This window comes from Tenrec ecaudatus, chromosome 9 (genome assembly GCF_050624435.1).
Source record: "Tenrec ecaudatus isolate mTenEca1 chromosome 9, mTenEca1.hap1, whole genome shotgun sequence".
Classification (NCBI taxonomy): Eukaryota; Metazoa; Chordata; class Mammalia; order Afrosoricida; family Tenrecidae; genus Tenrec; species Tenrec ecaudatus.
In genome coordinates, this window is record NC_134538.1 from 49,557,703 (window position 1) to 49,583,277 (window position 25,575).

The 25,575-nt window shown below is 40.2% G+C and overlaps 1 protein-coding gene across 5 annotated transcripts in view; it reads left to right on the plus strand.

Annotated features, from left to right (window-relative positions):
- Positions 1-25,575, plus strand: part of ADAMTSL3 (ADAMTS like 3) — a 398,206-nt gene that overhangs the window by 292,220 nt on the left and 80,411 nt on the right. For all 5 annotated transcript variants that reach the window (XM_075558058.1, XM_075558055.1, XM_075558056.1 and 2 more), the window contains exons 18-19: positions 13,890-14,082; positions 14,199-14,378. In XM_075558058.1, coding sequence (XP_075414173.1) covers positions 13,890-14,082; positions 14,199-14,378 — 373 coding nt within the window. The remainder of the gene's footprint in view (positions 1-13,889; positions 14,083-14,198; positions 14,379-25,575) is intronic.

The window sequence follows — 25,575 nt, forward strand, 5'->3', positions numbered from 1 at the left end:
CACCCCCGCTTTAAGAACAGGAAAGGATTTTTTAGGTAGGGTACAAAAATGTAGTTCATAAAAAGAAAGCTTTAGAGATATGACTACATAAAGTAAAAAGGCATGTAAAAGATAAATTATACTCAGGTTGGAACATGCCACCTCACTCATAAAATCTTGCGTTGGCTTCTCTTTGCTCACAAATAAATTCTAACCACCTTTCCCGGCATTCAAATTCCCTCACCATTGGGTCCTTTTCTATTTTCTGCTCACATCTCCTGATCCAACTCCCAATTCATTCCAACCTATACAACAACCAGGTTAGAACTGCTTTGCCTATTACAATAACCACTAGTCATATTTAGCACTTGAAATAGGTTAGGCCATATTGAAATATATTGCATTCATAAAATATACACTGGTTTTCAAAGAAAACACATACATATAAGAGTATAAGCTATCTTATTTGTATTTTAAATGATTGATTATGTGCTAAAATAATAGTTGAAAATCTAAAGATCATGTATTGTAAACATCTTCATACTTCTTAACTACAAAATTTTTATTTTGGGGGGTAGGTACAATATTTTAATTTATAATTTTGCATTTACATAAAATAGTTAAATTAAATATTCAACTTATAATTTTGTGTAAACATTTATTGTGAATTGAGTGAAATTTTGCAGAATTGGTTTTCCATTCATACGCATTTGTTTCGTAACATTGATTACACTCCCCCAAATGTGGCAGAATGATTTCCATTGCCTCAGTGTATTTCCTACTGCTGTCATCTTTTTCTCTTGCTCCATCCTACCTTCTGAGGTTTATCCCTGGAAAAATGCTACCCTTGTTATCTTCTGTAGTCCATCACTGTGAATATCTCTGGTGTTTATGTACATCTTATCGACCTGTTTATCATTTTGCTGAAGATTGAGCCATGGGGACAAGTTTAGTTCTAGACTTGATGGTGACTAAGATCTTTGGGCTACAGCATACTCTATTAGACAAGTTAATGGCTATGATTTTGTATAACTTAGACATTTGTTCTACGTTTTTCTCTCATTCTATGCAGGACCTTCCACTGAGATCCCTTTGAGAGGAGTCAGTAGTTGTAGCTGGGCACCATCTAGTTCTTTTGGTCTCTGAGTCAGTGAGGGTAATGTTTGAATGGTCCATGAATCCCTTGAACTTATTGTTTCCATGTGTCCTGAATTTTCTTCACTGTTCTTTCCTCTGGATGGGGAGACTAATAGTTGCACCTTAGAGGACCATTCACGAACTTTTAAGATCCCAGTCACTGTTCACCAATGTAGAATGTAGAATACTGTCTTTGTGGATTATCTTCTGCCAATTGCTCTGGATGTCCACAGGCCCAAAGACTCATTCCCTTAAGGTGTTTGCATATAGCCAAAACGTTTTCCTAACTCTCCCCTTGTTTTCCTACTATGCACATGGATATATGAGTACAGTGCATAAAAATACATCTGTAGAAATATCTCTGCCAAACCTTTATATAGTCATGGGTGTTTGCCTCCATGCCTATTCATCTTGCTGTTTACGTATCCATGTGTAGATTAATGCTTTGTGCTACTGATAATGCAGGATTGTATCTGTAATAGTGTTACCTTTTGTGTCTGTAATTCTTGTGCATGACTTCTTTTCATTCGGTGATATTGAGCTGATCACCCCTTTATAATATGTTCCCTTTTCCATCAAACTACATATTACAAGTGTATTATCTAGTTCACTAGTTTTCCTATCTCCTCCCATCCTCGTAACTGACAAAAAAGTTTCTTTCTATATGTATGCATTCCCTTGAATTTTCATTATAATGAACTTGTACATTTTTGTCCTTATTTGATTTCCTTATTTCACTCAGTATAATATCCTTCAGGTTCAACCTTGTATTTGCAAAACCTTCTTATTCTTGCATAATATTCTATTGCATGCATGTACCCTATGTAGTGTATCCATTCAACTCTCACTGGGCGCTTGGGTTGTTCCCACCATGTGACCCTTGTGAATGGCGCTGCATGGAACATATTTATGCCTACATCGGTTCCTGCTCCAGCTGTGTTTCTCTAGGATTTGTAGCGACTATGATTCCTGGGTCAAATGAATTTCTAAATTTTCGAGGAAACATCATGCCATTTTCCACATTGCGCCATTTTACAGTCTCATTCACCAAGGAAATGCTTTCAGTGTCTGTCAGTTCCAGTCTCTACACACTTGCCACCAGCTTTTCCCTGTCTTATCTAACTTTGTTGTTACTGCTGGGTTGTATTGATTTGCATTCTCAAATCAAAATAGTAGCTAATAATCCCAAGAATTTTTCATGTTTGTTGGCCACCTGAATGACTTCTTTGGTGAAGTGTCTGTTCGCACCCTAGCACATTTTTTAATTGGATTGTTGGCCCTTTTGTTGTTACAGTGTTGAAGTGACCTAAAATCTTCAGCGATTAGGTGACACATCACTGCCATTTTTGTCCCTATTTGTAGGTGATCTCTTTACTCTTTTGAAGAAGGCTTTTAACATATGTACATATTTAATTTTTAGAATATCCCATTTCTCTGGTTTGTCATCTACTGTTTGTGCATTTTTAGTTATGTCTGGTAGTTTATGTCATAAATTAGGGCTCCTGAGTTTGTCCATGCTTCTTTGAGGTCTTTATAGTTTTTGGTTTTACATATGGTCTTTGATCCTTCTTGAGTTTATTTGGACATGTAGTATGAAATAAGCATCTTGTTTCAATTTTCCTACAAATGGATATCCAGTTTTGCCAGTAGCATTTATTAAAGAGACTGTTCTTTCTCCATATGATGAAGTTCAACCCAATTTTGAAGATGAGCAATCTAAAGGTGGATGGATTTACTTCTGGGTCTATTGGTCTATGTATCTGTTGTACCAGTGCCAGGCTGTTATGTCTACCATGATAGTATAGTAGGTTTTGGAATCTGAAAGTTTGAGGCCCTTACTTTCTTCTTCTTCAGTAGTGCTTTACTTATCCAGGCTCTCTTTCATTTATATTTGAAGTTACTAATTGATTTTATCGTCTCTCTAAAGAATGTTGAAGGTATCTGTATTGTGATTGCTTTATATCTCTATATTGATTTGGGTGGTATTGACATTCTTATATCTTCCTATCCATGAGCACTGTATTTTCTTACATTTATGTAGGTCTCTTTGGTATCAGGGGAATGTATCTTGTATTTTATCAAATACCTTTTTTGCATCGATTGTCACGATCATGTGGTTCTTATCCTTTTTTAACTTTTGTAGTGGATTACATTGGTTGTTACTCTAATGCTGAGCCATCCTAGCATACCTGGTATGAATTTCACTCGATTGTAATATATTTTTTAGTATGGTATTGGATTTTATTGACTAGGATTTTGTTGAAAATTTTTGCCTCTATATTTGTGAGGTTAACTGGTTTATAATTTTCTCTTTTAGTGTCAGGATTATGCTTGCTTCATAAAGTGAATTATTTAATCTTTTTGTATGATATATTGTTTGAGTAACACTGGAGTGGCAGTTTCTCTGAATGTTTGGTAGCATTCTCCAGGAAAGCCATCTGATCCTGACCTTTTTTTAAGGAAGCTTTTGTTGTTGTTTTCTTTGTTAATGACCTATTTAATTTATTCTTTTGTTATTTATGTGTTCAAATTGTCTACCTTCAGTCTGCATTAATGTAGTAGATTGTAAGTTTCTAGATATTTTTTCATTTCTTCTAAGTTTTGTTGAAAGACTACAGTTCCACATAGTATTCTGTTATTTTTCTATTTTGCTTGGCTCTCTTGTGGCATCATCCATTTTATTTCTTATTCGAGTTACTCGCATCTTCTCTTTCTTTTCCTTTGCTAGATTTTCCAGTGATGTGTGAATTTGATTAAACTTTTCAGAGCCAATTTCTAGTCTTATGTTTGCAAATCTTTTTTTCATTTTTCTGCTAAATCTTTATTATTTCTTTTCTTTTTTGTGCGAGACAATAAGCTTTTTTATACTCTCAATCCCCCCCCCCCCAATTGCTGGAATTGTTGGGGTTTTTCTTGTTATTTTATTGTGAATTGGGTGAAGGTTTACAGAGCAAATAGATTTTTCATTCTTTTTTTGTGTGTGTATTTATTGTTACCAATTGACCTGTGAGTATTGGTTCTGCTGTGCCTCAGAGGCTGTGCTGTGCTGTCATTCAGTGTTGTTCGCTGTCTGTCATTGTTCCAGTGGTGCAGGGGTGTCTGCTGGCATTTGCTCCTTGGGTAGGTGGTAGCTATGGTAGATACAGCTGACTGAGAAACACTGTCTACTTGTCTACAGATGGGAGAGAGAGAAAGAAAAGAAATAAAAGAGGGTGAGGAAAAGTGGGATAATAAAAAAGAAAGACAAAATGGGGGGGGGAGGTTAATAAAGAAGAAGTTGAGAAAAGGAAACCTTTAAAAGTGGGTTGTGTGGCAGTGGTTGCAGTGGTGGCAGGCAGCCGTTCCACAAGAGCAGTGTCCTCAGTTGCAGGGGAAAGAGTGGAGCACGTGCCTGTGGAGGTAGCAGGAGGCTGATTCAAGGTTCACAGGTGAGTTTCTTTAACAGCAGAGGCTGTGGTCATGTAGCTTGCATTCAATGAGAGCTCACTGCCAATCGCGTAGACACCTGATGAGCAGAGGGTGATCTGCAGCCACATGGCTTGTCCTTTGGGGGCCTTGATGCAGTGGGTAACTACTGGTGGAGAGGTGGTCTGAGCAAACTGGGCAGATGAGGGGTATGGCAGGGTGCATCACTGTCCACTAAATTGCTAGGGAGGAGCCTCACTCGTGGTCACTGGGAAAGTGTATTGGGGAGTGCACTTCTGCAGTAACTGGTTACTTATGCAGCTAGCATTTCCTGTCCCCAATTCAATCAAGAAAGGAGCTACCAGGTCCCATTGTTTCCAGTCACCACCCCATAGTCCTTCTCCACATAGACCCTTAGTGAAAATGATTAGGAGTCCTGGTGGCATAGTGGATTATGCTTTGGTCGCTAACCACAAGTTCAGCAGTTCAAAACCACCTACCCCTCTATGGGAGAAATTTGAGCCTTTCTATTCCTGTAAAGAGTTATCAGGGTGGGAGGATGGGGAGGGAGGGGCAAAAAGAGGAGCTGATACCAAGGGATCAAATAGAAAGAAAGTGTTTTGGAAATGAGGATGGCAACATACAAATGTGCTTGAAACAGTTGATATGTGGATTGTTATAAGAGCTGGAAGAACCCCCAACAACAACAGCAAAGAGTTACAGTCTAGGAAACCCACAGGGAAGTTCTATCCTGACTTATAGGGTCACTATGAGGCAGAATCAACTTGATGACTAAGAAGTTACCTTATCTCCCTTTAATGACTCTCGCTTTGTCTTATGGCTAGCCATGCCTCTGACGTTATCACCTGCTTCCCTAGGCTTTCCACTCCCAGAATGCATTCTGCTGGTCCTGCTTCCCACCTTATCTGTGCACAATGTGTCCCAATGGGGATTACATGAAGTTGACTTCTCCTAACTAGTGCATGATGTCTTCTGAAAATGGTTGTGCTGTGGTCCCCCCACCCCCTACTGTTATGGCTCTCCTCAGTTACTGGTTTTATTCTATTACCCTTTCCAAATGATATTTGGTCCAATTCTTGATCCCCTCATTTGATGTTCAGATTCCAAAATCATCATTTATATCTGTTTCATGCAGTTTGTCAGGTCTTTGTTGTAGATAGGTTGGAAAGAGTACACCTGGATGCTATCTTCTCTCCTCCCTGCTATAAGTCTACTTTTATCTAGAATTGCATTCTCTGATCATTTTTCACATCTCAGGCCGTCTGTTCATAATGTTCCTGATAAAGACTCTTTCTCCTTTTGTCAAAATTATGGATTATTCTTTTTACCTATCATTGTTTTGAATTCTGTTATCATGCCTAATTGTGATAACTTGAACTCTGTAATTAAGAGAAACATAAGTAGATGCTTGATTTAAATAACCTTTCCAGAAGGATGCTAGGAACATAAGGAATAAAAGGCTAACTGCACAATAGAAAGAAATGTCCTTGAGCTAAAGAAGAAGTTTAGTCTGCATGTGGAACAGACCCGCACGGCTCTATACATGGATGATGAGAAAAGATCCTGCACCTATTTTGATAAAAATCTTGTATTCCAAGAAAAATCATAAAAGAGCTTACACATTTCCAAGCAAAATAAATTACTGACAAAGGAAAATCACTGGGGTAGCTATCAATTCCATCTGCAGAATTCAGAGCTAGGAGATGAGGAAATGATATGATCCTGAAGTAAAAGGTCTCTAACACAAGCCTCTACCCATCAGGAAGCATATAATTTATTCGTCAATGGAAAAGAAAATGTATTTCAGTTAAATCACCACCTTTCCTCTCTGAGGACAATATTACCACCACCACCCCCCAAAAAACAAACCCACTACTGGACCCTAGAAATATATATATATATATATATATATATATATATATATATATATATATATAAATTTTTAAACATCCGGAAAAACAAAGACATCAACATGAGTAAAGACAAAAGGGTGAGGAAATATTCCTACATTCTTGTGTACCTTTATATTTGAGTTAAGTTTATTTAATGCATCTTTTCTTCTCCTGAATAAAACTAGAACAAAATATTTTATTTGCAAACATTCACTCCATTTTCAATATAGTTATTATCTAGAATTTACTAATATTTTATTAATTTATTTGTTTACATTTACTGCGTATTTCTTCCTTTTGGGTTATTTTTCATTCTACTTTTATTAACCCTCTTAAAGTTGAGTTTCCAATGGGACTTTCTAGAGAGGGTTATAAACTCTCTTATACTTTAGGTACATCTGAAAAAGCTTTATACCACTCATACTTTTGAAAGACAGTCTAGCAAGCTATAGAATTACTTTAAGGTAGCATTATTTTCCCTTAGAATTTTGACAATACTATATCATTGAATTGTGAGATTTATATTGATCATAAGACTTATGATTATTGATGATGAAAAGAAGTGTAACTGTCATTTAAAAAATAGTAATCTGTTCTCCATAATATTTTAAGGGGTTCCTTTTATCTTTAATGTTCTAAAATTTCTTAGTGAATAATTTTAGTGAGAATTTATTTTATTTCATTAACATGTCATTTATATAGTCTACCTAGCATTTTATACAAATACATTCACTTGTTGGAGTTATTCTCATCTGTTCTTTGTCAGATTGTTTTAAATAATTTTTATTGAAGTTGTATACACACACCCCCACACAGAAAAAAATCTGAAAAACTTGTACTACCCCTCTTTAGCTTCTACTACCTAGAAGCAGTAATTTTAAACTCATTTCGATGTTTCTTTGGGTACTTGTGTTCATGTTTTTAATTTATACTGCCATTTATTAAATGACGAAGGAAAGGAGCTGAACAGAAAATTTCCAAGGACACAGGAGGGAAAAAAGCAAAGTCTTATATTGAAATGTGCAAAGATCTAGTGTGTTAGCCTGGGTAGACTAAAGAAACAAATCCATGGACACACATATGTGTATAAGAAAGAGATTTATATACAAGAGCAACTGAACATTGAGAAAGCATCCCACCCCAGAACAATCGAGTCCATAAGTCTGATATTAGCCCCTATGTCTGATACCAATCTATAAAGTCCTCTTCAGACTCACAAAACACAGGTAATGATGCCAAATGTAGAAGCTCACAGGCCAGTGGGTAGAAAGTCCTTGGATCCAGTGGCATTGAAACATCTCAGCGCTGGCAGGGGTCTCTGCATCAGGGTGAGTCCATGTGTCTTGTCAGCTGCTATGTCTCCCAGGGAGTGTCAGAGAGAGACAAGTGTCTCCCGCCTCCAAGGAGGAAGTACTGGATTTCCCAGAATTCTCAGAAGGCCATGCCCACACAGAGGCCACATTGGCTGTGATCTGATTGACAAGCTAGACTCCACCCCTACACTCTTTTTTTCCCACCCCTACACTCTTAATCCTCAAATTGACAAACGATTATCTATCAGACCTAGAGATAAAAATAAATCAAAAGGAAGAGTGGATGCAGCATTTCTAAGGCTGAAAGAACTGAAGAAACAATTCAAGCCTCAAGGATTCTGTGGACAGCATATCGAATGATGATGCAGAGAACATCAACAGAAAATGGAAGGAATAAACAGGCTCAATGTACCCCAAATAATTGGTCAACAGTTAACCCTTTCAAGAGGTAATATATGACCAAGAATCAATGGTACTGAAGGAAGACGTTCATGCTATACTGAAGCCATTATTAAAAAACAAGACTCCAGACATTGAATACCAATTGAAATGTTTCAGCAAACAGATGAACCACAAGAAACACTCCCTTATCTATGCCAAGAAAATTGGAAGACAGTTACTGATCCAACTGACTGGAAAAGATTCCTATTTGTGCCCACTCCAAAGAAAAGTGACCCAATGTAATTCAGAAATTATAGAACAACATCATTAATATCACATGCAAGTAAAATGTTGTTTAAGATCATTTAAAAGTGGTTGCAGCATTACACTGATGTGGAGCTGCCAGAGATTCAGGCTGGATTCAGTAGAGAATGTGGAAGAAGGGATACCATTGCTAAGGGATATCATTGCTAATGTCAGATGGATCTTGGTTGAAAGAAGACCATACCAGAAAAGTGTTCACTTATGTGTCATTGACTATGCAAAGTCATTCAACTGTACAGATCGTAACAGAACATGAATAACATTTGGAAACATGGAAATTCTAAACACTTAGCTGAGCTCATGCACAAAACAAAGGAATACTACATGGTTTAAAACCTAGAAAGGTGTACATCAAGGCAACATCCTTTCACCACAGTTAATCAATCTGTAAACTGAGCAAATAATCCAAGAAACTACACTATATGAAGAAGAATGCAAAATCAGGATTGCAGCTAGACTCATTTACAATCTGCAATATGTAAGTGACACAACCTTGCTTGATGAAAACAAAAAAGACTTGAAGAATTTACAGGTGTACTGTGGTGTTAGCAAAGAATATTGAAAGTACTATTGACTGCCAGAAGAGCAAACAAATCTATCTTGAAGCCAGAGTGCTTGCTCATCTCACCATTCTCTGGGAAAGGGCATCATGCATGGTAAAGTAGAGATCCGACAAAAAGAGGACAGCCATCGGTGGGATGGATTGGCACAGTGATTGCAACAGCAGGCTCAAACACAACAACAATTCTAAGGTTGGTGCAGCACTGGGTAGTATTTCATCTTGTTATGCATAAGGTCACTCTCTTTGAGTCAGAATGTGCTTGATGGCACCTAACAACAAACCACTGCTATTTGCTGTTTTTCTCTCAAATGAAGATACTACGTGTGACTTCACATAATACAAGATGAAAATTTATTCTTAAAAATTTTCCAAAGCATATATACTTGCCTATATGCATGCAAGACATAAAAAACCAAACTGAAAAATTAAAACATGCATGCATTTGCATATACTTCCTGTGTTGGTCTGGGTTGATTAGAGAAACAAATTCATTGACACGCATATGTGTATAAGAAAGAGCTTTATATAAAAGAGAAATTGTATATTGAGAAAACATCCCAGTCCAGTCCAGATCAAGTCCATAAGTCGGATTTAGCTCATAAATTCCTCTTTAGACTCATGCAGCACATGCAATGATGCCGAATGCAGGAAGATTACAAGCCAGTGAGTAGAAGGTCTTGTGGATCCAGTGGCAGTGGAAACATCTCATCACTGGCACAGGTTTCCTCCAGCTCTCTGAATGTCTCAACTGCAGGAAAGGGAAGGCTCAGAGAATGTGTGTCCTGCCTCCAGGGAAGAAGACAGGAGTTCCCAGAATCCTCAGGAGAAGGCCATGCTGACACAGAGGCATCATTGGCTGAGCTGATTGACAAGCTAGACCCCTCCGCTTCACTCAAGTTCACAGAAGATTATGTAACTGCCACACTTTCCCTTTTATCATCTTCCAAATATAGTTTATGTGTATTTGTATTGTATAGACATCCAGTTTTTAAATGTAAGTAGCTTGCACTTCCTTTTTGATTCAGAATTTGTTTTCCTCTGCAGTTGAAAATTGCCTTAATATTTTTCGGTTCATTCAGTTTCTATGATCTTATCATTGATTTATTCTCAAAAATCTCTTCCTAAGAATAAATAGCTCAGCACATTCTAGCACATCACATTCTGCTGTATCACTTTCTTAGAGATCTCTCCTTTGGAGCCTCCCATCCTCCTGCTCCACCAGGAAAAGGTGAACGATTGGTTTCCAAGCCTTGCCAAACAGTCTTCGCCTCCCTTCAGTACCATCTTGAGGGCGTCTTGAATCTCCCTTACCTAGGATTTCACATAATGCTACATGCTTCCTCTCTCTTGGGTTGTCGTTAGTTCCATCAAATCAATTCAGACTCACAGTGATCTCCTACGACTACAGGAGAACTCCATCAGATCCGCAAGGGCACTGTTTATTTTCACCGCTTCTTCTCCTTCATATGTCGCTATCAATGTATCAACTGTATTAGTCTTTTGAAAAACCAACTTTTGGTTGTTAGCTACTTCACACATTTCTCTTCTCATCTTTATTGCTTCTGACCTTTCTTTCTTTTAAAAATTCTTTTATTAGGGATTTTTACAACTTTTATCACAATCCATACACACGTCCATTGTGTTGAACACATTTGTACATATATTGTCTTCATCATTTTACAAATATTTTCTTTCTACTTGAGCCCTTGGTATCAACTCATTTTCCCACCTCCCCCACCCTCACTCCCTCATGATCCCTGGATAATTTATAATAGTTTTATGTCTTACACTGACCACTGTCTCCCTTCACCTACTTTTCTCTTGTCTGATCCCCAGAGAGGGATTGTGATTGGTTCTTCCTTTCTCCCCCTACCTTCCCCTTATCCTCCTGGTATTGCTACTCTGAGGGATTTATCTGTACTGAATTCCCTGTGTTGTGAAATCTTATCTGTACAGTGTACATGCTCTGATCTACATGGACTTGTAAGGTAGAATTGGGGCATGATAGTGAGAGGGAGAAATCATTAAAGAACTAGAGGAAAGTGGTATGTTTCATCAGTGCTATACTGAACCCTGACTGGCTCTTCTCTTCCTTGTGACCCTTCCGTGAGGGGATGTCCAGTTGTCTACAGATGGGCTGTGGGTCTCCACTCCTCACTCCCCTCATTCACACTGAGCTTCTGTCCTTTCTTTGGATTAATTTTCTGTTTTCTTTTTAATCTCTTGAGGTAGAGCCTTAGATCCTCCATTGTCAACCTTCTTTCTTTACAGTATTTACTCAAAAGACTATTAATTTTCTTCTGATCATGGCTCTAACTGTACGCATCCCACACGGTTTTATATTTCATCATTTTATGAACAGAGAGGTGACATTCTCCAGTCCTGCATTGGAAAAAACAAACAAACATAGAAGTGAAGAATACTATCTATTTTCCATGGTGATTTCTTATTTCACCCATGGATAATTTAAATAATTATTGCCTTAAAATTTAAATAGTTAAATAATAAATTAAATATTTAGGGATTTTTCTAGTTTAATTGCACCATAATAAGAAAGTATATTCTGTATTGCTTTAATCTTTTGATTAAATTATTTCTATTTTATTTAGGATTTAGACACATCATCATTATATATAAAATATGTATTCTTTATGTAGACGAGGGGGCCTTCAAAAAGTCTTTGGAAAACATGGAATTAAGAAATAATGGCTAGCTTTTTGGAGAGATCACTGGAGATATGAGTGCTATAGAAAAGTGTGGTGAAGAAATCAGACACCATGGCTATCTGAAATAATAGTACCTGGACTCTTAGGTCTTGTCTCAAAATAAGCAGCCATCTAAGTGAGACTTCAATTAAGTCTACTTGGAAAAAACACCACCTTGTATGATCCAAGTTTTATAAATAATAAAATCCACATTCAGAGGAGGGAAGCAGGATCAGAGCTTAAATTCTGAAATTCAAGTTTATATGAGAGTAGGGTTCACACAAGGATGAAGCCTCTACCCACAGTCCACAGATTCAAGTAGCCTTGCTGTCGGATAGAGGACAATTTTAGTTTGATTATGACTGGTGCAGTTAAGTTAAAACATAACACCTTATTATTTTATCTCCCTTTTGATGGATTTTAAATTTGTTCCAGTTTTTAATATTTTATGTTTTTGTTTTAATTGAAGTTTTTCTCTGTTTTATTTTCTCATTATCGCTGGGTTTATTGTTTGTTGTCTTTTTTGGTTCTTGATTTTGTTTTGTGTGTTTTTTAATATGTGAAATCTAAAATAGGTAAATCCATAGTCAACAGCTGTATTACTCATTACCTAGGGATATGGCAGGTGAGGTTAGGGGAAATTGAGACATTAAAAACGAATATAAGAAAGAAGAAAATGTTGTAAAGTGGACTGTGGTGATGATCACGCACTCTTCTTACTATAATTGAATTATTAAATTGTATGTGAATTACGTGCCATTTAAATAAGTGCTTTATCAGCTGAAAAAGGAAATAATGGGTAAGCATGTATTAGTAAATACAAAAAAAAACAACCCTGGTTATACTCCACAAGCTGTTTTATGATTTGCCTTTTCTTTTCTAATAAAAACATATCATGACCATGTCCACATGTAAATGAATACACCTCTTCTAATGCCTGCTAGCATTGCTTTCTGTGATTGGACAATGAATTTGCTTTGTACCCTGAGTTACACATTTCAATTGCCTCCTTCTGTTTAAATCTTGTTTTCTCATGTAACAAACTGCCCTGAGCAAACAACCTTTTATGTGCATATTAAGTGTTTAAAAGTCATTTGTCTTGTTCCTACCTTTATTAGTTAATTCATTGTCAAGTGCCACTGAGGCCGTTCTGAAAATTGACTCATAGCATAATTTATAGCTTTTCACAAATGAGCTGTGCAGAAATATTAAGAATAATAGACCCCATCATGGGTAGGGGTGTGAGAAACTGGGTCTTCTCATATATTTCTGGTAGGCATATATATTGGGAAAATATTCCTTAAAGGCAGCTTGGAAAAATGTATCAAAAGCAGCTGTCCTGGTTTCCCATTTTTACAGATGTTTCATGAGAAAAACTGATTTTTCCAAGATCTTATTGGAAATGAATCACATTATATGTGTGTTATGAATCCAATCTGAACATAAGGTGATTTTCTTAGGGGCATTCCAAATAATGAATCCAGGTGCCCAGAAGATTTCTTGAAAGTGTGTTTTTAAGTATTTAAAATTTCCTTTGACATCTATATTAATCATCATGGCCTTGGGGTTCTATTCAAAACAGACCAAAATTTTATTACTGATCTATGGTGGTAAGACAAGCCTGGTAGGAACCTACTTCTTTAGACTCTGGACCTTCCCAAATGGGTAAGGCTTGTAAACATTTTCTTGACATGTCTTGCTGTAAGCATTATACTTCTATATTGTAAATGGATGTGTTGATGGGAACACGGTGGCACTCGGGTCTGTATAAACCTCATGCAAACCGAGCGGCTGATGCGTTGACCCAGCACATCATGACCCAGCACTCTGTGTGCATCAGCTGTGGTTCTTCGACGCCCATTGGATCCATTCAGACTCGGAACAATGCTCTGGTCAACAGACTGAAATATTGCCCACCTTGGGTCACCCTCACAATCATGCACATCAGAGTAGAACCTTGCTCATAGACTTTCCAGAAGTCGATCTCCTGGTCTTTCCTCCGCGGTGCCTCTGGCTGGACTCTGTTCCCCGTGGAGTGTCACCCATGGACTCTGGGATCTTTAACAGATTGTGAACTCTGGAAGTCCAGAGCACTTGGAAGTGTTCAGCCTCTGATTGCCACGCACGATCCCTTTGGATAATTCCATTTCCCGCTTATGTTTTCACTCAGGTGGCACACAGGCTCCTGGGGGCCCTGCTCGGCTACCTGTGGTGTTGGAATCCAGACCCGAGATGTGCACTGTCTGCACCCCGGAGACTCCCTTGCCCCTCCCGAGGAATGCAGAGCAGAAAAGCCCCATGCCTTGCAAGCATGCAATCAGTTTGACTGCCCGCCTGGCTGGCACATTGAAGAATGGCAGCAGGTATGACAGACGGGCCTCCTCCCCTCGGCCCACTTAGAACGGGAAGAGCACAATCGTGCCCTCGCACGGAGTGCGCCACACAGACCTGAGAAACTCGTCTCTTCCTGTCCCTTCAGTGTTCCAGGTCGTGCGGTGGGGGAACTCAGAACCGAAGAGTCACCTGCCGGCAGCAGTTGACAGACGGCAGCTTTCTGAATCTCTCAGATGAATTGTGCCAGGGCCCCAAGGTGTCGTCCCATAAGTCCTGTGCCAGAACAGATTGTCCGCCTCATTTCACCGTGGGAGACTGGTTGCAGGTAAGGGCTATTATGAACTTTACACCCTGCATTTCTACCCCTCCTTTGTTTCACCTATTAAGGATTGTCCCCCCAAGATCAGGGCTGGATCCAGGATGGAAAAGGGACCGGTGGGGGTGGGAGCAAAGCACCGAGGATGCAGACTTTCAGGAGACCCTGACTCAGGGTCCTGAAAATGTCCTCATTCCTGACCTTGCACTTGAAGATTTGCTTTCAGCTTTTACTTGGTGTCTTGGTTTCCTGGTGCGGCTGTGACTGAAAGACAAGTGACCGAAACACATCACCAACATTTACTTTCTCACAGTCCCACAGGCTAACAGCCTCCACCAGAATCTCAGCCACCCAATTCCTTCTGAGAGCGTCTCGCCCTGGTGGTGGAGTGCTTGTGGGACTGCCGACCACAGGTCAGCAGTTTGAAACCATTGGAAGCTCTGAGGGGAAAAGATGGAGCTTTCTATTTCCTACAGGGTCACCGTCTCAGACACCCACAGGGGCAGCCCTCCCCTGTGCTATGGGGTCACTCAGAGTCCAAATGGACCTTCTGGCAGTAAGTTGGCATTGGTTGTAGATTATCCTCCGGAGGCAACTACCTTCCCCAATATGTGCACGCACATGTCTGTGTTTTAGCTGCTCTTTACACGTAACTCAAAAGTGAGCAAGGTTAGGCTCCACCCTACTTTGGTGTGACTTCAACGGGCTGACTGCCTCCCATCAGCCCATTATGGAAAGTGATTGGGCTGTTGTGAACCCTAGGATATTTGTTGGCTGTTTTTTTTTTTAAAGTAGACAACCAGATCTTTCTTCCTAGACTCTTAATCTGTAAACTCCACTTTCACCTGTTCAGTGCCATAGTAACATATAAACCTTCACTGACAGATGAGAGGCGGCTGTGCATGAGATGTATTGGCCAGGAATCAAAGGCGGGTTTCCTCCATGGAAGGTGAACATTCTGCCACTGACCCAGTCTAAGTAGGTCTTATGGTCTGCAAAATCCAGTTACGGTTCGTCACAGTGGCTACAAGGCCTCCCTTTGAGTGATGGGGCTGTTTTATTCCACCTGTCTATTGATTGCTTTTATCCCAGTTTGTTCCTCCAGCATTGCTATACTCTTACCATCTCCAGGCTGCCTTTCTGCAGACTCTGAAGAGACTATGGAAGTGTGGTTTCAGTGCCCTTCACTCCCACTGCTACCAGATGCGTAGCTTCTTCAGGGTGAGGGGCAGTCTTGATGTCAGCAATAATCCCCCCAAACACTAGAGAGACATTACTGACAGCCTCAGTTTCCCCAAGTGCTGGATTCAGTATCACACGCAGTCTCAGTCTCACAGCAGCCCTGGCAAACAGACGTGCTCTCCATTTTTATAGGTGAGAAAATGGGTTTCATTCCGTCTCAGTAACTTGCCCACGGGGAGAGTTAACCAGATCCGTGATGGGCAGAGTTAATCCTCGCTAAGATCCCAGCTCTAAAGCCTGCAACCTGGGTGTCCTTTCCCCGTAAACCAAAGAGGCCCTGTTTACCTTTCTCTCAGCATGCTGGCTATGGTGAGGCTAACGTGCAATGCTGAGGACAGAAAACAGAGCAGGTTCTCCTTCCCTTGAGAGTCACAGTCTTCTGGCCATAGACTGGATTGATGGTACTGCCTACACATGTTTCAGCTTTGTATGTTTACTGTTTCAACCTTTACCTTAGGTTTCCCTAAAGAAACGGACTGAGTGAGATAGATAGATGTTAGGTAATAGATAGGTGATAGATAGATGATGGATGGATATATAGATGATAGATAGGTAGATAGATAGAAAGATAGATAGATAGATAGATAGATAGATAGATAGATAGATAGATAGATAGATAGATAGATAGATAGACTTATGCCGGCTTGCATCCCAATACCTATAGGTCATGCAATGGAAGGAATTCCAAGAAGAAAGAGAGAGCAAGTGCCGCCAAAATTTCTATTTATAATTCAGGTGCACATCACTCCCTAAGGAAATGCTTTTTAACGGATTGATTGCATCATATATGAAAGTGATTCCATTGCATTCGATTACATTATGGAACAGCAAAGGGACTAAGTTTGGCCCAAATCCTTGAAGCCATAGTCTAGCCAGGTTGACACATGAAATGAGCCATGACAACTGTCTAGCTCAGTTAAGTGATAGTACTGTAAGCCTGTTTTGACTGACAAGTTTCAGGTAATGGCTCTCTACCAGAACATTAAAGAGCTAATTAAATCCTGCCCGAAATCTTCAGGACATGCTCAGGAACTAGCCCAGTCTCCCTAGCATGTGCAGAACAGTAGTAGCCCTGGGACCAGTAACTACCCCTGCCCAACTCCTGGGAGCCAGTGACAGTGGCAAAGGCTCTGTCTCTGCAAGGTCACCAACCATCATGAGTGTCAAGAGAGTTGCCTCCTCCTACAGTCCAGACCTGAACGGAAAGAGATGGCTACCCCAACCCTGGCGAGCGAGCGTTCTCAAAAGTTAGATTGCCTTATTTCTCCTCCTATGTGCACATGAACTTGACTCCCTAATGCAGACACGTTTGTTAGGACCCAGCAGAATAGGAAAAGATGGGCAATGGCATTGGAATGATTGTACCTACGAGGGTTGGTAGAATAGGGAGTATTTATTCCCGTAACCTCATTACACCCTAAGAGGGAGGGTTCTGCCAATCCCTACTCTGGAGGTGAAGCATCCAGCAACTCGTTACAGGGTGTTAGGGAGGAGCTATGCGATTTCAGGGAGAACTCAGCATTGTGAATGTTTTATATCTTGCTACACTAAGAATCTACACTCCACTGCACTTGCTGCACTAAGGAATGGGGATCAGTGGGATCCTGGAAGAATTGAAGAATCTCAAGCCTGGTCCTAGACCTAACGAATCAGGATATACATTTCAACAAGACCCGCAGGTTGTTGCCATGCATTTTACAGTTTGAGGGGTATCCCTGATCCGCTCCTTCTCCTAGTAGGACCTGCTTAACTCTTAAAAGGAAGCAATGGCGGTAGGTGATAACTTATTTGAGTAAGTGCCGCCCTCACTCAAGGGGAATAGGCAAAAAAGGGCCAGGGCTGTGGGAGCCGAGCATTGCAGAGAAATCAGGCACTTTGAGTGGATGTCGGCAGGGAGCACTTAGAACCAAGGTCATGCCAGGGCACCACCATCACCTGTCAGTTGGCTGCACTGGGTGGTTTACTTGACGCTCTGAGGCAGGACATTATGTGGCCCACACCTCAAATATCAACAGGGTCACCGCTAGTGGCCAGGTTTCAGCAGAACTTCTAAATTAAGACTAGGAAGAAAGACCATTTGATCTACTTTGGAAAACTAGGCAATGAAAGTCTTCTAGATCCCAACAGTCTACCATTCAATCGTGTGCTGGGAGATGAGTCCACTAGGCTGGAAGGCACTCAGGGAACAGCATCCACCATCTTGAAGATGACGCAGGGCCAGGCAACATTTCACTCTGTTATACAGAGGTCTCTGTCAAGCAGAGGCAATCTGACGGCAGCTAACCAACAAAATAACCTGGGCGAGTCTATCTTTTCCCCAAGAACAAACATCTGCTCCTCAATTCCATCTGTCTTCTGAAGCAAATTCTTCCCACCGGCCTTTTACAGTGGAGACTGGTAGTGACACCCTTGTTCTCAAGGAATAGCTGAAACTGCACACGGCCAGTTATGTACTACAAATGGGAGAACCTTTGCCGTGTCTACTCATGCTTGTGCTTGTGCTTGCTGTCAGCTCCTGGGCCCAGCTCTAGGTTTCCCTCTAGAACGTCATTACCCTCTAACCTTTTATTCCCAGCTCTAACTCAGGATGACTGTCATTTTTATTGTATTTCAGTGTGTAGTCACTTTGTGGCTATCTATACTCCTCCCATCTAGTGTCTTTGAGACAAGTGGCCATGATGAGAACCTTAACACATCCTTAGATCCCTACACAGCTCTGAGTAGGCAAATGCTCTCTCTCTCAAGAGTCTTTGCAGAGGCAAGAGAAATACAAAATGCTATTGATCTTTAGAAAAACTCAGATCTGTGAACACAGGCGAGGCAAGTCTTTTATGGAGAAAGAAGATGAAGTAAGAAGCTAACCAAAGTGCACTGGATTGGATTGGAGCGAGGTTGGTTTCCAAGGCAACCATTCATTCGATCAAAGAGCAAGTGCAGGCGCACTCTACGAGGTCAGCTTAAGCTCAGTCATGACACTCTCTAGCTCCCAATCAAGAGCGCATGTCAGGATAGCTCCAGCTGAGCAGGTGTGCACACTGATACAGCAGAACAGAGTCCATTTCAGCCCAATAAATTGAAAACTGGGGTGCAGAATCAGGATCAGAAGGGAGGGGCTATGCATCAGTTTGGGTTGCTTTCCTCCCCCCCCAACATATACAGTAATTTACATATTATACAATTCAATCGTTGAATCACACCAAGAGAAGTTGTACAAGAATCACCACAGTCAGTTTAGAGCATTTTTTTCATTGTTTAAAAAAATCATTTTCTTGGGGGCTCATACAGCTCTTATCACAATCCATACATCCATCCATTGTTTGAAGCACATTTGTACATATGTTGCCATCATCATTTTCAAAACATTTTCTTTTTACTTGAGCCCTTGGTATCACTCATCTCCCCCCTGCCTCCTCTCTCATCAACCCTTGCTAATTAATAAATTTTTTTCATGTCTTACACTGATGGATGTTTCCCTTCACCCACTTTTCTGTTGTCTGTCCCCCTGGGAGGGGGTTATATGTAGATCCTGGGGATCATTTTCTTCATTCTTGTACTTACCATTATTAGCACCCAATTCCCTCCAACCCACCTCCCCCTTATCTGCCACCACCAGCCCAAGGAATCACTAATCCAGTTCCTGTCTCTGTGAATTGACCTACCCTGGATTTCCTATACAGAAAAACAGTTTTTAAAACAAACAAAGTAATACAGATCAAAACCTCAATCAAAAAGAACGCAGAAAATACTAAAAACTGGGGCAAATTTAAGTGGCTCCTAAGTGAGATCAAATAACAGGGTGCTAAATTTTAACCTACTGCATCTGCGACAATTCATTTCCCCTTGCATTCTCCTGGGCAGCAAGGCTATTGCCAGCCCTGAGCCAGTCAGAGGGGATTTGCCGGGGGCTTTGTCCATGCGTATTCCCCCTTCACGTTTGTTGTGTTTTTCAAAGAGCAGTTTGGGTTTCTATTTGGTTCAGCTTCGCTCTTGGTGGTTGAAATTTTAGGGTTTGGGCAGAGACCGATACAAACTGCCACCCTTCCCCAAAGCTTCCTACCAGACCGAGTCCTCTGCCACGGGAAGGCAAATGTGCAGTTATCCGTTTCGTGGTTCAGTCTCTCTCTCACCTGGACAGGTTAGAATTTCTTATTCACCGAGCCTGACCTCTCAGTTTGCAGCCGGAATGACCCCCTCTTCCCAGTGCTGGCTCTCGTCATGGCCTGGTTGGACATTGTTCATTCACTGGCTCACGAGTTTTCCTTGATTCCTTAGATCTGAGCCAAGTCTTAGATAAAAAGAAAGGGCTTTCGTTATTACATAGTTTGGCAAATACAAGATGGGAGCATGGATTCACAGATGGGACAGTCTTCCGAAATGATGGCTCTCTGTGACCCACGTAGCCCTCGCAGCCTGTTTTGTGGCCCCATCCCTTTTGCCTGAAAGCCAGTGGTTTTGCCTCATCTTTATTCTCCCCATCTCCATGGAACATTTGTTACTTTGCTTACCTTCATTCTTCTCCCTCATGGCATTTCGTAGAGACCTTTATTTTTTCCTAAATATCCCACTGGGGCCTTGGTGCTCAGTATCAGAACCCACACATCCCATGTGGGAGAACTGAATTGGACCCATGCACCACATGCACGGGCGCCATCCATCTGTCAAAGAAGGCTTGTGTGTTGCCGTGGCATTTGACAGGTTCCAGTGGCAATTTCAGACAAAGGTAGACTAGGAAGAAAGACTTGGAGACCGACTTCCAAAAACTAGCCGATGAAAACCCATGTATCACAATGGTCCTACTTCTAATGGATCACAAGGTTGGGGCAGGATCAGAAAGCATTTTGTTCTGTGTGCATGGCATTGCCGTGAGTTGGCATCTCACTCAATTGCAGTCAACCACAACCAATTCTCTGAATCTTTCCTATTGACTAGGCTCTTTCCAAAATTGTAAGTTGCTCAGTATTAAACTTTCTGATTTCCATCTCGGCATTTTTTCCTTTTGTGATTGATTCTGTTCCCTGTCTCTTTTCTAGCTTCTAAGAGTGAGTCTCATCTCCAAAAAGAGGCTCTCCAATCCTGTGCCCCCATCTCTCTCTAAAGGATGTAGTTCTTATGCTTTCTTAATGGGAAAGCAGCGAGGCAGCCTCTTGACTATATCCTCAACCAACTCCCCATCTTTGTACCACCGTCTTTCAACAGCTTTTACCACCTTGGCTTCATCTCCTGCATTCAGTTTCTTATTTTCTACCTGTCAATTCTTCAATTTTTGAAAAATATCCACATGCTAAGTAAAGAGGAAATGGTGTCTATAAGGAGGGTTTTTTGAAATAATAGCTCAAAATATGTAAAGGGTACATAGATTTTCAAATGTGAAATTTCAGTTTTCAGCCCAAATCTATAGATATTGTTAAAGATAACTCTTATTCTGCCTCCTCTTCTGAATTTGGATGGAATATTTTTGGAAATCCCCTGTCTTTCTACTACTGCACCCAGTTTTTAATAATCTTCAGCAAAATTTTACTTATATATGGTATTAATGACACTGTCCAACGTTCACATTCTGTTGGGTCACTTTTCTTAGAAATGAGCACAGATATGCCGTAGGTTTTTCCCAGTCCGCTGGCCAGGTAGCTATCTTTCAGATTGCATGGGATAAGTGAGTGAGTGCTTCCAGTATTGTTTCCATTTGTTGGAATATCTCTATTGCTGCTCAGCCAATTCCTGGGACCCTATTTACTGCTAGTTCCCCCATGCAGCTTGGACTTCTGGCTTCAATACCATTCTTCTTAATCATATGCTCCTCCTGAAGTGACTGACGGACCATGCATTCGTTGTGTTACCTCTGCATTGAAGGGTATGTGCCAGTCTCTTCTCCATTTGATCTTTTATTTCTCTTCTTTATTTTTAATGACATTTTGCTTCCTTGATGTATGATGCCATCACACAACTCATTTGACCTCTAGTCATTAGGATTCAGTAAATCAAATCTATTCTTGAGGTGGTCTCTACATTCAGGTAGGACATACCCAAGGTCATACTTTGGCTCTTGTGGGCTTGTTTTAATTTTATTCAGCTTTGACTTGAACTTGCATAGGATCAATTGATAGCCTATTCCATAGTCATACCCTGGCCTTGTTCTGACTGATGATATTACACCGATTGTAGCCAGTATAATATCCATTTATCCTATCTGGTGAGGTTCATGTGTACAGTCACTGCCTGTGTTGTTGAAAAAAAAAAGTGTGTCTAATGATGTAGGTCTTCTAAAATTCTATCACATATCTCAGCATCATTTCTATCACCAAGGCCATATTTTCCATGTACCAATTATTCTTTGTTTCCAATATTCATAATCCAATCACTAGTAACTCTTATTGATTGCATGTTTGAGCAAGTTCAGACTGCAGACATTGGTTCAACTCTTGCATTTATTCATCTTTGGCACCATTGGTTGGTGCATAAGTTTGAATAATAATCATATTAGCTGGTGTTCGTTGTAGACGTTTGCTTGCTTTCCTATCACTACTACTGCTGTACATCAGGCTGGATCTTGAAGTATTCTTTTTAGACAAAAAATATAATGCTATTCCTCTTTAATTTTTCATTCCCAGTATAGTGGACCATATGATTATTTGATTCAAATTGGTCAATACACATTCATGTAAATTAACTAGATGCCTAGGATTTCTTCAAGCATTCCATTTAAATGTTGATAACTTCTAATTTGTATATGTCATACATTGTACACGTCATGTTCCGATTATTAATCAAAGTTTCTGTTTCTTCACCTTTTGAATTGTGCCACATCAGCAAGTGAAGGTTCTGAAAGCTTCCCCATCATGTCATCATGTCTCCATCAATTCTGCTTTGAGGAGGCAGCCCTCTCCCGGGCAGATTGTGAGTGCTTTTACACCTGCGCGGCTCATCTTCTGGCATTACGTCCCACAGTGCTCTGCTGTTATTCGTGGGTTTTCACTAGCCAATTTGCTAAGGAAGTAGATTGCCCCACTCCTACGTAGATATCCTAGAGATATATGAGCAGTGACATATGCTTAGGTATATTTTAGTGCATTTGTGTGGAAGGCATTTGGGAGTAAATCGATCCTTCTCTCTAGTCTGTCTTAATCTGAAAGCTCCACTGAAACCTGTCCACCACACTTGCCATATCCAATATACCAGTAGCATAGCTTCCAGTACCCCAACAACATAAACCCACCCCAATACAACAAATTGGCAGACAAATATTCATACTAGAAGACAATGGAGCATCAGCAACAAAACAACAAAGCATTCGGTAAACAATTGGCAAAGGAGATGAGTAGACACTTCCCCCAAGAACACATTTAGACCACCAACAAATGCTTGTTGAGATGCTTGTGATCACAAGCCGTTTGGGAACTACAAATCAGAACTGAAATAACGTCTCATCCCATCAAAGTTGACAATGACCGAAAAAAACAGAAAATGAATTCTGGCATGGTTGTCAGGGATTGAAACATATCTTTTGCTGGGAGGGTTGTAACATGATAAAGGTGCTATGGAACACAGGGCACTTCCTCCAATAACTGAAAATAGAAATGCCTCATGATCTAGCAACATGACGCATGTCTATTATCCCAGAGATACAAGAGCAGTGACCTATTCGTTGGTATATTGATGCAGAGGCGTGTATGGGAAGACGTATGAGAGTAAATTCAGGTGCATGTATAGGTGTGTTTGTGTGGCTGTTAGGGACCATAGCAATCCTATGAACACCAGAACAGACAACTGCACAGTCTTGTGCCACTCTCACAGTTGATACACGTGAGCCTTTGTTGCAGTCACTGGAGTAAAGTGTATCTGTAGGCATATGTACATACATGTTTGAGTATGCTGCATATATATCCACATATATGGCAATTCAGGAAGGAGACATCCTTATGGAGGCTTCCTAGACATAACCCAAACAGCTAATGGGACTGGGTTACTGGATTAAAAGTTTGGGAACCATAGCCTTGGGGGTAAACTTAATTAATTGGCAGAACATAGTCCACAATGATAATGATGTTCTACATTCTAGTTCAATGAGTAACATCTGGGGTCTTCAGGGTTTTTGAGAAGTTATCAACAATTAGTGGTCTCTGCCCACAGGAGCAAAAATGAATAAAGAGGCTGAAAGAGGAAACTAGTGCCAGGGATTAAGAACCCACACAAACAAGAGCTGCTTCTAACCTGAGAGCAGAAGAATTGACGGTGCCTGGTTACTATCACACTGACTTTTCAGACGAGGGACACGACAGAAGGTCCAGAGAGAACAGGAGAAAACTTTAGAACAAACTGCAAACTCATAAAGAAGGTCGAACCCTATGGACCAATAGAGACTGGAGGAATCCCTGAGATTATCACCCCAGGCAAATGTTAGCCAAGACTTTTATATCCTGCCAAACTGACCTCCAGGACAATTATTATGGAAATGTAGACTTCAGGGTAGATTATTCCTTGAACTCTTCCTATGGAATCTACCACTTTCCTGTGGAAGAACTCACCGGAAAAGCTTTGCCTTAAAGTTTGCTGCCTTGTGAATGAAAATTAAGGACACAATTGAATTTCCTTTTATGGTGATAGAAAACTTGACAGTGGATATTGGTGGTGACTGTACAACACGATTAGTACAATTAGTGGAAAATAATGTAATTTTCAACATGAAGAATGTTGAATTAGCAAATATTATATGTATTTTTACAACAATAAAAGTTTCCCACTGCCACTGAGTTGATTCTAATTCATAGCAACACCATAAAACAGGAATTAAGTGCCTCTTTGGGATTCTGAAGCTGTAAATCTCTACAGGAGCAGAAAGCTGCCTTTTTCTCTCAAGAAGCAGCTGGTGGGTTTGAACTTGAGATTAACAGCCCAATGCATAACCCCAAATATAAAAACTAGCAACTTACAAAAAGAAAAAAATTAACAGCATTGATTGTATCATCTCTTCCTTGATTTTGACTATGACAAGCACATTGTTACACTAGGCCTTCAGCTATAAAAGAGGCTCACAAATAATGCTTCCATTCATTATGGAAAGGAAAGCAAGCATTTATCAAGAGAAAAGACTTAAGAGTAGTAATTGGCACTCAGTTACTTAATCCCTGTATTATAGGAATAAAATGTCTCATAATAGTATATTAATAAAAATTAAACATCATTATTACATAGAAACCTTAGATGATGATTTCCCTGTTTAAAAACAAAACAAAAAAAGCTAATTTAATAAATGGCAATTTTAAAATAACTGTTAAAAAAGCCTACATAAGGGAAACTCAACCCTTCTTCTCTACTGTAAAAGAACTCTAATCATTAGGGCTTTCTGTTTAATATGACAATCAAGTAATTTTTAAAAATTTCCATTTCCCTCTTTGAAACGCAAGAAAAATCCACACTGAAAAGCAAAGGAACATTCTGTCTTCTTGAACAATGAAATGGCCACAATCCCAAACTATAAATTATAGAACACACCTGCCAAAAATTGTAAAGCTTGGCCCAAAATGAGAGAGAAAGCTGGGAGCTGACATATATTTCCCCAGGAGCCTCATGAGCTGTAGATTTCCCTGGGAGAGAGTGTGACAGTCCTGAAAGGCCCATTCAACAGCTCTTTGATTACAGGCACCAGACAGAGCTCAAAGCTCCTGTCAGAATTGAGAATGTCCCTGTAGAATCAGGGGGAGGAGAAACCCCTTTTATGCCTCCAAGCCAATGAACTCTGCCAGAGGTGAAGTGGTTTACAGGAAGGGAGGCAGCAATTGCTGGGTTATTACACAGCAGGGCAGTTATTTAAGAGATTCTCCTCTGAATTATACCAGCCACTCAAATGCCCCACATTGAAGAGCAATATGGCAGAAGAAATGAGAGTAGATAACAGCGTATGGAAGACAACAAACCCCAATGATGTAAACTGCTCTAGCTCAGGACCTCCTACCCACCCCAACTCCCC